The following is an 11,513-nucleotide window of genomic DNA, read 5'->3' as shown; positions in this document are numbered from 1 at the left end:
GGTTTGGGGGGCGGCACCCCCCACGAGCCTCAGCGCACCGCAGGCCCCCGCTGTGTCCCGCTGGGACTCCTCGGTCCCCTCCCTCGGTGCCCGAAAGCACACTACATGAATTACTTTTGTTAAAAGAATATTTTGCTATATGCAATTTTAAAACAAATCATACCATCTTACATTCAACTCTTTTTCTTTAAAAATAATGACACAAAATGCTTCCTAAAAAGGAAAAATGGCAATGGTATCATTCATTTTGCCCTTCAGATTCATACTATTCATCTTGCTGTTTGTTGTGATTTTCCTGAACCTTTTTGTCTTTCTTCTAATCCTTGTTTTTCCTCCAACCTTGTTAATCTAATCAACTTCCCCTAATCTCGAGGTCCCCCTTCCTTTAAATTATACTCTCCTTTAGTTCAGAATGAGCTCTGGTGGTCTAGTGTGCAAAGAACTTCACTGCCAACTCGAAGGCACAGGATTTAAATCCACCACTGCTACAAGGGGGAAAGATGGGTAATCTCCTCCCTTGTGATTCTTTGCCTCTACACACTTGCTAGAGGGTCAGCCATGAGTCGATTCTGACCAGACAGGACACAGATACAAACAAAAACAACCTAGTCTAGAATGCAGCAACAACCTTTATCTACATGTATATTTTATCTGAAGTCTTCCCTCAAAATAAAATAAAAAGCTGTTTATTCTCTATTGCTATTACTAAACCATGTCTCTACCACATCGTAGATAGAGCATGATTTTCTCAATTTTGGGGCAACACTTGGAACCAAACAAAACAAAAAGGCTGAAGGATATCTTTTGGGTACATTGAAATCCCGAATTAATCAGGTTCTGTTTCTCTCTCTCTTTTTTCTTTTTAATCAGGTAGGGAGGATATAGGTGTTAAAGTTTTTGTTTCTTTTTGATAATGGACCTGAGTCACCTTTACCATGTCTTCAAATTTTCCTTTCTTTTTAGCAGGTGTGGATTTCTGAATTTCCAAGTATTTTTTTTTAAATTCTGAAAAGTTGATTGAAGCATCCGATTATTATTGTTTGTTTGTCTTTTGTCTTGTGCTCCTTCTGGAAACTTTGGAGAAGACAAAGGAAAGGGGAAAAGTGTGAGGTGGAATTTTGTCTCTTGGCTTCTTGGGATCTCCTTTGGCTTTGTTCAGTTCATGTTTCCCACAGTGAAAGTACCAATACCAGCACAGTCTCTGAAGCTCCATATGTTGTTATATTCTTCATTCTTTTTTGAAAAATATATATTGGTCACAGAAGGTCAGGGACTGTAGTCTTCAGTGTGGGTTGAAGCTTTACATCAAGAAGATGAAGATTCTCACTGCTGGGCCAATTGACAGGACCACAATACATGGAGAAGAGATTGAGATTGTTAACAATTACAGCTTGCTCAGCTGGTTGTTACAATGGTTATTCTTAAAAGAGTCTCTGTAGATGGAGTTGTTAAAATAAATTTTACCTGTAGTTTGATTTTTAAGGGCTTATTTTTATTATATTGTAAAAAGTTTATTGGTTTGAATACAATAATTTGTTTACATTTGTTTCATTCATGTACCTTTTTTTAACTTCCCCTTATTTTTATTTCCTTTTGTCATGCAATAAACTCTTTAAAAACTCAGGGATTTAAAGTAAAGATCAGCAAACTGACCCTTTGCCTGCAGTCCGTTTTTGTAAATATGTTTTACAGCAACATGACCGTTTGTTTACCTATTGTCTACATCTGCTTTGAGCTACAAGGACAGTTGAGTGGCTGTGACAGTGACTGCATGACCCACTGACAGTACATACTGTCTTGTCCTTTAAGCAAAAATTTACCTATCTCTGGCTTCAAACTGAAGTGATTTATTATCTCTCAAAATTCTGTATTTTGGTAAGCAGGGCAAGTCACAACAACGCAGACACTGGGTGATTCTGTGCCTCACTGAAGAAAATGAATTTAAACTTGGGCAAAGGCCATCTAAAGGATAGAAAAGGCAAAATGTCATCATGTTTTATTTTTTATGTTGGTCTCCCCTGGAATCAAGCAGGTGGTTTCAGTCATTCAGAGACTTGACTGGAGCTGAGGTCCTTGATGGTCTTGTTCATGTCCAACAATTGGTCACTGCCTGTCAGCTGGGGCATCTTTAATTTTTTTACTTGGCGTGTCCTCTTTTTCTTGGCTGGCTGACTATAGTGGACTTCCTCAGCTATACTGATCTTATGGTTCTAGAACAGATGAGTGAAAATGCAAAGTCTCTCAAGACTTAGTCTCTGGAAATTAGACAATGATGTTTTCATTACATTTTGTTGGTCAAAGCGAGTCACGAGGTCAACCCAGAATAACAGGAAGGAGGACCAGACTCTCTTCCTGATGGGAATAGCAGGGATAATACATTTTAAATAAGTATGGATAGAAATTACTGTGGATAACTGGGATCATCATCAATACCATCTACCACACATTATGTAAATTTTTTTCTATGAAGCTTACAGTTAGTTTGTAGTTTTCAGAAACCAAGTTGGGCTAAAATGTGCAGATTAGATTGATCATACTGTCATTGTTATATAAATATTTCTGTTTTTCTTTTTCACTGATAGCTTTCCTTAGTGACACGAAAGATCGAGGTCCTCCATCACATTCACATACCTGGAGAAGTGGTGATAAGTTTTCCTTTGGACAGACGCAGTCCTTGAGGGCATTTGAAAAGCCGCCTCAGGTGCAGACCCAAGCCCTTCGAGACTTTGAGAAGGTAAGCTATTTGGGTGAATATTTGGGATCCCAGCTAGAAGCAATACCTTGAAATAGTGCTATTTTAGAAAAGTATGGCCTGTAAATTAGTCTGGTTGTGGGTGATGTTATCATAATGGCATTTTAAAAAAGCATATATCCCAGTAAGCATGTCTTATATTAGGGTCTGTGATTCATGGAACTGTATCAGTGAATTTTGTGTTGTGTTTATATGCCAGCTTAATTCTAATACAGAAAGTTGCAACTACATCTTTCAAATCTATGATTGTTATTGATTGCCTTTAAGTTGAGCATGACTCATAGTGACCCTATGAACAAAAGGCTTGAAGCCTTTCTATAACTATCGACATTTTTCAAAGTTCATAGAGTTTCCAGACGCATGTTGTTTAGGAAGTGGATGCCAATTGGAGGACCATAGTGCGTCCAAGAGGCCTAGTCAAATTTACCATTATCTTTTCTTTTGCTGGCTTGGAGCACTCTAAAAACCTGGTACTGTCTGTGGTCTGAGGGTGGCTCAACCTCAGCCATTTTCTTTTAAATGAGGATCTGACAATGGTGCTTGAAACTCCTGAATTAACTCTTGAGCTACTCTGCTTGTTAGCATGTTTGTTCTTAGATTTGTTCAAGAGCAATTACTGACAGTGAATACAGGCCATCCGCTCCTGTGCTTCCAGGAACAGAGTAGAGCCTGTTGGTGGCATTTAAATCACTCTGACAGAGGGACCCAGGATTTCTTACATCACTGTGTTCTAAATAAAGAAATAGCTCTTTGGTGACCTCTGGGGGATGCCCAAGGATCAGGATATATAAGAGTAATGTGCAAATAGGGCCTGAGACAATTGGCTTTCTTTCTTATTTGAACCGATAGCTTTTGACAAATAATAAAATTCCTCTTTAAAAAAGAAAAGATATATAAACCAGTGTTGATGTGGATTTACCTAGACCTATTGAGTCATCTCTTCTCTCTTCTCAATGTAAAAAGAAATGTCCCTCTAGAATTGACGTTCATCTTACCAAATATTCCTGTAGGCAAAGAATATGTTCCACATAGAATGTGCTTGATAACCAAACATCCAAGTCTTGGTCATTTTTGTTTCAAGTTTGAATGGATACTGTTATGTTTTTGGTGGTTTGTTGTTTGATTTTTTTTAAATAAGAAAGAGGCATAGAGTTTATAGAAATACTGAGTGGCTTTGGTTCAAACCTCTGAACAACTGTGTGGTGCTGGTGATGGAAGTGGGATAGTAACATATTTCTCATTCTCACATCTTGGATCTTTGACAACAGAAAAGAGGTGAGTGGCTGAAGTTGTGTAAATTGTTCTTTGAAAGAAAGTCAACCCCCCTCAGTTTCCTCTGGGTTGAAAGATGATCTGGAACATAGATGTGAGAGATGTTACCTCCACTGGAAGATGAATGGCTGGATGCTGGGATAAGAAGAGACATGATGGATGGACTGGGAAATGAGCGGGGGCTAGCTGAGGTTCAGATGTGGAGCCTTAGGTGCTTTAAAAAAAATACAAGTTTGATATTGTTTAATCCATATCACTCAATGCTGGGAATCACTGAGAGAGATCAAAGTAGGAAGCATAGAAAAAAAGTCACTAAGAGAGATCTTAATTCTCTTTCTCCCAACCATGAAGTAAGAACTAGTAGTAACAGTGAGGATATGATGCTCTTCTTTGTCCGAAAAGTTATCTCCAGTAAGCTGGCTGTGCCTTTGTGCTCACCAGTCTGTACATGCATCTGCCGATGAATGACAACTTCTACTAGAAGAGTCTCCATAGACACCTTGAAAATGAGAGGAAATAGGTGAGAAAAAAATGGAAAAAATAGAGCCGTGTTCCAGTGCTTCACCATAAAAAAAAATGGCAGCACATGAATAAAATCACATCATACAATCTGTGAAGTTTATAACCTACATTTAAAGACCTTGAGGTAAAGGATGGGATGGCAAGTTGTTCAGAGAAAGGGAAGGAAGGTGAAAGTTTCCTGCCCCAGAAAGATAGGTTTCTTCAAGGACTTGAAAGCATATCTTTATTTCTTCCATCCTTTCATGCAACACACACTTATGGGTCACTTTAAATAGTTACTAGACGGTGCAGGAGAGGAAGACGCTTGATGAGATGGATTGATTCTGTCATTGGGGTGGTGGGAGTGAGTGTGTTGGAGATGGTGATGTTGGCACTGGATAGAGAAGGGTTAAGGGCTCTTGTGCATAGGGTTGCTCTGAGTCATAAGCGACTCGATGGCACATAACAACAACAACAACAACAAAAATTCCTCCACTAGTTATAGTGTACTGTCAGGTACCCCAAACCAAACCTACTGCCATTGGGTCTATTCTTCCTCATGGCAACTGCCCACCAAGTTTCCAAAGCTTAACAGGAGGGAACTGTCCATCTTTTGTCACAAGGACTGGTGGATTAGAACTACTGACCTTTCCGCTAGGAGTATAACACGTAATGCACTACTCCATGCAGGCTCCTAATTAGAGAGCACAGCACAGTTATGTTATGATAACTAACAACATCTACAAAGACTAACCCTAGTTTCTCAAGTAAAATCTATTCCTTGGTGCAAAGGTGAGGATGTCAATATATATTTTTAGGGGCCACAACTCTGCAAAGCTGAGTTACTTTATTAGATAGAGGAGAGTTTGATACCCCAGATACAAAGGAATGTTCATGGAAATGGAGAGAGGCATGTTCACGGACTGAGTCAATGAAAGTCTGAATTGTAGGACAGAGATGGAGAGGGCTTGGAACAAGGAGTAGAATAATAGCAAAGGTTTTTAACCAGCAAACATTGATCAGTAATGTGATGCTTTCTAAACTGCTGATGCAGGAAAGTGTAGGAAAGAATTCTCTTTGGTTTCTAAGTAAGAGAATGGAACTGAAAATGCAACCACGACATAAGAAACCAAAGCATGTCTGATCAATTAACAAGTAGAGTGGCATCAGGTTACTTCACGATGTTTATTCAGGAAAAAGGGACAGAGAGAACAGCATATGAAGATACAGATTTTCTTAGGATGAATGGAGTTGGGAGTAATGGATCATGAAAGTGAAGAATGTCAGGGAATAGCCGTACAGTGACACTATGCAACCTCACTCTGCAAGATGCAAATTAGATTGTTAGGTTAAGGTATATTTGTCAAGTTGAAACAATAGGTATTGTGTGTGGAAAGTCTTGTTAGTATTAATATTTAACCCTAGTAAGCTTCGGACAAAGGAGACCCTTCCTTGACCCAACAAAGTATCCACTGATGGAAGAATCTCTAGTCTTTCCATGTTTGTAGATTTAAGAATTTAAGTGCATTATAGAAAAGCCCTTGTTTTATTTCTACAAATCTCTTTGAAGCAAGTATTACTGCTATTTATCAAATGAGGAAGCTAAAGCTTTTGAAAGTTGTGACTTTTCCAAATTGATAGACTTCTCCTGCGTTGTATTTTTCCATGATTGGAAATCCTGGTAGGTTATCATTACTTTCATATGTTCAGGTCATGACTTCAAATGTGAGTGGATTGGGTAATTCTATCTCTGAAACTGCACCAACTACTGAAAGCAATGGCCCCTTGATTGTGGATCATAATTTTTACAGTAATGATGTTTACAGCTGATAATAGTGAAGTGCTGAGAGAAGAATTCTCCCTACGTGCTTTCTCACTGATCATGGAACCCACCCTCTCCCCCATCATCTCTGGGCTAAGTGTGACTAGGGCTACACATAAATACTAGCTTAGGGTTGCCATGAGTTGGCATGAATTCATTGACAACTGGATTTTGTGTTTATGGAGGAGTTCCTTGGTTAGTACAGTCTTCACTCTTGACTGAAAACCTGATGGTTCATGTCTGCTCAGAGGTGCCTTGTAAGTAAAGCCTACTAATCTACATCTAAAAAATCAGCTACTGAAACCTGCCCTGCCCCAGACTACAGTTCTGTTCTGACACACATGGAGTCATTATGAGTTGGAATAGATTTTGCAGCCAGGTTAGCATTTATTGATCATTTCTTGTATATCAGGTACTGTCCTAAGTATCTCATTTAACGCTCATGACAACCTTATGAAGAAGCTATGATTTTCACCTCCAATTTACAAATAAGGAAATCAGGATTCAAAGAATAACAAAGATACTTGCCTAATGTCTTGAAATTGTTAATTATTATTCATCTTTTACTTAAAATTGTGAGTATTGTCTAGGTTGGAGAGCTCAGCTAGTGACAATTTGGGGCTAATGAAGGTACTAGGTCAAGACTATTCACTTTTCTATTTAAATTTGGACATTATAAAGTTGAGCAAACTTCTGTCTTCTCTAAGTAAACTGTAAATTCACTTTTATTTTTCAGTATTCTCAAACACAGCTTTCTGCTTTATTCATTCTGAACTGCTTGTCATTCAGTGCTGTTGCAGACATTCCTGTCTTTGCTACTTCTGTTCTTTATGCCGGCAATTATTTTTACTCTCTGATTTTACTTGGTTAAAAGTTTCCATTTAATAACTTCTTCTCAGACTTTCCAATCTCAAAATACAGACACAGACTCTAAACTATCAAGAATGTAACACACAGCTTGCTCTTTCTTTTTCAATTTCTAGAACAGTCAGAATTGACATAATTGCAAGCAATGAGAAAAATGCACAGCACGGTACAGTAATTGCTGGTAAATAGTCACCAACTGGACTAAACTTAGTGGAGGGTATTGAGGATGAAGGCATTTTATTGGATTCATAGTCCCCCTGACCTCCAGTCGATATTCACAGTAAGTTGAATGGTTCTGAGGAAGGAATTAGTTTGTTAATTGATTGGACCAGACAGGAAACTGGGAAGTTAAACAATGTCTGGGAATTAATTGAGAAGTTTAAAAATGTTTACCATTTTTAATGGTAAACTCAGAAGGAAACTGTTTTCAAACTAGCTAGGATGATAAAATTAAGAAATGTAAATTAAAAGCAGAGAGAGTTTTATGCAATATTTGACAGAGATTTTTAAAGATATCATATTGTTGGTATGTGCTACCAATCCGATTTGACTCATAGCTGATCCTCCAGCTGGTTTTCAGAGGATATAAATCACAAGAGAGGAAAATGCCTATCATTTTCCCACAGAGCAACTAGTGGATTTGAACTGCATACCTATGCATTGGCAGCACAGCTCCTTACCTACTAGGCCAATAGAGCTCCCTGAGAAAATAGTAGTCTCAAATAATAATAAATAACATTTGTTGTTTAGTGACATGCTAAGCACATATTTTGAGCATGTGCCCAGGAGAGAACAGTCCTTGGAGAAGGACATCATGCTTGGAAGAGTGGAGGGACAGCACAGGAGAGGAAGACCTCAGATGAGATGAATTGATACAGTAACTAGGGCCATGGTAGGTATGGAGTCAGTGAGACTGCCTCCGGACAGGGTAGGCTTCAGAGCTGTTGTACTTAGGGTTGCTATGAATCACAGGTGACTCAAGGCACATAATAACAAGAAGGCACATCTCCAGCTATTTAGCATATTTTTAATTGTGATTTGGGTGAATTTACAAAGCAAATTGTTGGTGGATTGTTGTTGTTTTATTGAAATTGATTTTCTATTCAGTGATACATATTTCCTTTTTGGACATTAATTACAGTACCTACATTGTAACGACATTCTTCCCACAGCCCACCTGTGATTCTTGTTTCTATTAATCCTGCTATCCTACTCCAATCTGTGTTCTAAGCTCCATCTCTGGGCAGCTGTTGGACTTTTGATTTTATGTGCTTTTATTATTTTAAGGAGTAAGCGTCTCGCTGGTGTCACTGATTACCTTATAAGCTTATCTATTGTTCTAGGGTCTTCCTCTCTTTTGCTGATCTCCCACCTTTTCAAAACATGATGTCCCTTTTCAAGGAATAGCCTTTCTTAGAAACATGCCCAAAGTATGAGACAAAGATTCACCATCTTTGTCTTCAAAGAACTCTCGCTGTTCTTTTCCCCAGGACATATCTGTTTATTCTTTTGATGGTCCATGGAATATTCAGCACTCTTCTTCAATACCACAACTCAAAGGTGTCAATTCTTCTTCTGTCCTTATTCATTGTCCAGCTCTCAGATGTATAGCAAGTGATAGAAAGATCATGACCTGAATCAGACACACCCTAGTCTTCAGTGTTTTGGAGAGATCCCTGACAGTGGATAAGTCCAATGCAATAGGTCTCCTGATCATGGACATTGCAAAAAATTGCCAAAAAATGTCCAAAGTAGCTGAAAGTTATGCTGTCTCTCCCTCACATTACTGATTTCTGGTGCTATGAAAAAAAGAGAAATGTTGCATGGCTGTGCTTAACAGGCCCGTGCCAGTCCAACAGCCCCAACTGTAGTTGTTCCTTAAACTGATGGGCAAAAATTACGGGCTTAAGGTAAGAGACCTCGGAGTGATGTCAAGAAATATCTTCTAGCTAAAACTATTCAAAAGATTCACAGGACCTTGTCAATCAGGGAAGAATGTTCTAGAAAGCTATGTGATGCACTTTTGCCTGCAGCTTCTTGATTAATTCAAATGGAATAATTGCTCCCTCTTCAGCCATAAAATGCCCTGATTCACTTTAGGGGGGGGGGAGAAGAAATTGTGTGTGCCCTTCGAGGTACTGGCCTGACTGTTGGTATCAAAGGTATTGACTGTTGATCCAAGCAAAATGAAATCATTGACAACTTCAGTCCTTTCTCCAACTATCATGATGTTGCCTGTTGGCCCAGTGATGAGGACCTTGGTTTTCTTGATGTTGAGATACAATCCATATTGAAGGCTGCATTCCTTGATCTTCTACAGCAAGCACTTCAAGTCCTCCTCTCTTTCAGAAAGCAACATTGTGTCATTTGCTCAATGCAGGTTGTTGATGAGCCTTCTTCACATCCTGATGCCACATTTCTCTTCATAGACTTCTGCTTATAGCCATGTAAAAGTAGAATCAAAATCATTCTAATGACTCCAGGTTTCTGGGGGAAATGAGAATACCATTCAGAGAAAGTACTTGTGTTGGTGGGATATAAGTCATCTGGCTTTAGTCATAGAATCTAAATGGCAGGTCCTATTAAGAGCCATGGTGATATGGGGAATCTGGCTCTAATATTAATAAGTGACCTCCACTGCCCTGTCCTGTTTACACCCTTGCTACCAATGTCTTCTTTAACACAAATATGCCAGCAAAACCAGCCGTTTATACTCTGAAGCCAGCTTGCCCTGACATTATGAATAGAAGCACAGTGAGTCAGCCTGTTGGGACTCCACCCATCCTGGCAAACTTTTCCACTTGGATCTTCAAGTCTGTGGGTTGCAAAGAAATAAATGAAGTCTTCAAACTGAAGACATTTTACCTCATGGGTAGCTGAGTTAATCACAGGCCAAGCTCTGGGCTGGGCTGCTGCTGCCTTTAGGTTTAACAATTTTGGTGCTTCATGAGTGTATCTTTGTAATTACTACCTTGGTAAATGAAGGTGACTGGTGAAGTTTATTTTCAGGTATTGGGCTTTGGGTTTTTTAAAAAAATTGATATTTATGTTTCCCAAACCACAGTGCCCCAAACATACTTGTCTTGTTTTCACTGGCGCCTGCAGACTTTAAAAAAATTATTAGCTGAGGAGAGGATCTTAAACTTTTCAGCGTACACAAGCACATTTTTACTTCTATTTAAAATACATTAGTCTTCAGAGGGCTTTCACAGGCTTCCACAGACATTATCATCACACAGACATTAAGCAGTGTTTTCATTTCTGAGCAGCATCACCAAAGATACTCATCATATATTCAGTTTTTTTCTCCATACTACTAAATAAAGGAATGATCCAAGTGCTGGAGAGAACTTGAAGATGTATGAGTTAACCTTCTCAAAAGATATATGATCTCAATTGGGGAATATGACATTTAAATTGTACAATAATTAATTTCTATAATAGTTAAGATAACAGAGGACAAGATATTATAAGACTGGAGTAATTGCCAAATAAATATATACCATTAAAACCTAAATATTAGGACAAAATAGTTTCTCTTTGTATTAATGTTTTTAATTTGCATTTTATACATGTGAAAGCTTCACGAGGTTATATTAGCTTGCATTTTATTTCTCTTGTTTGTTGTTAAATATAGTAATTAACATCATGTCTAGTACAAAGTGCTTTGTTGATACCTTTGGAATTGATTTGGACCCATAGAAACCCCCTGTGTGCAAAGCTAACCTGCTCTATAGTTTTTAAGCCTTTGACTTTCAGAAACGGAGAGCCAGGCCTGTCTTCCAAAACTCCTATTGTTTTTGTTGTGTACCGTCAAGTCAGAACCGACTCATAGCTGACCCTCCAACTGGTTTTCAGAGGCAACTAATTGCACTGGAGGAGATTGCTTATCTTTCTTCTGCAGAGCAGCTGGTGGAGTCAAACTACATGCCTTCAGGATTGCAGCACAGCTTCTTACCACAAGGCTTCCAGAGCTCCCTCCCAAAGCAATTGGGTGGGTTAAGCCACCAAATTTTCAACTACTGTTTGAATGTATCACCCAGGGACATGAAGCACATAATTGTTGTTATTAGGTCCCATTGTATCTGCTAGGACTCATAGTGACGCTAAATGTATAGATCTGAACAGCTTAGAACCTTGTCCTCTCTTGTGTCATCATCTCTGCCTTACTTGAGCCCACTGCTACAGTCACTACTATCAACCCACTTGGCTCTTCTCTTCTCTTCTCTTCTCTTCTCTTCTCTTCTCTTCTCTTCTCTTCTCTTCTCTTCTCTTCTCTTCTCTTCTCTTCTCTTCTCT

At 38.8% G+C, this 11,513-nt stretch overlaps 1 protein-coding gene across 1 annotated transcript in view; it reads left to right on the top strand.

The window, feature by feature from the left end:
* LOC102856966 (myomegalin-like) overlaps positions 1-11,513 on the top strand; it is a 95,227-nt gene that overhangs the window by 4,604 nt on the left and 79,110 nt on the right. The window contains exon 2 of the mRNA XM_006900320.1: positions 2,583-2,734. Coding sequence (XP_006900382.1) covers positions 2,583-2,734 — 152 coding nt within the window. The remainder of the gene's footprint in view (positions 1-2,582; positions 2,735-11,513) is intronic.

The sequence above is a fragment of the Elephantulus edwardii genome, unplaced genomic scaffold (assembly GCF_000299155.1).
Source record: "Elephantulus edwardii isolate Elephantulus edwardi_28Jun2011 unplaced genomic scaffold, EleEdw1.0 scaffold00280, whole genome shotgun sequence".
Classification (NCBI taxonomy): Eukaryota; Metazoa; Chordata; class Mammalia; order Macroscelidea; family Macroscelididae; genus Elephantulus; species Elephantulus edwardii.
The sequence above is the reverse complement of the archived record's forward strand: the minus strand, read 5'-3'. Positions and strand labels throughout refer to the sequence as shown.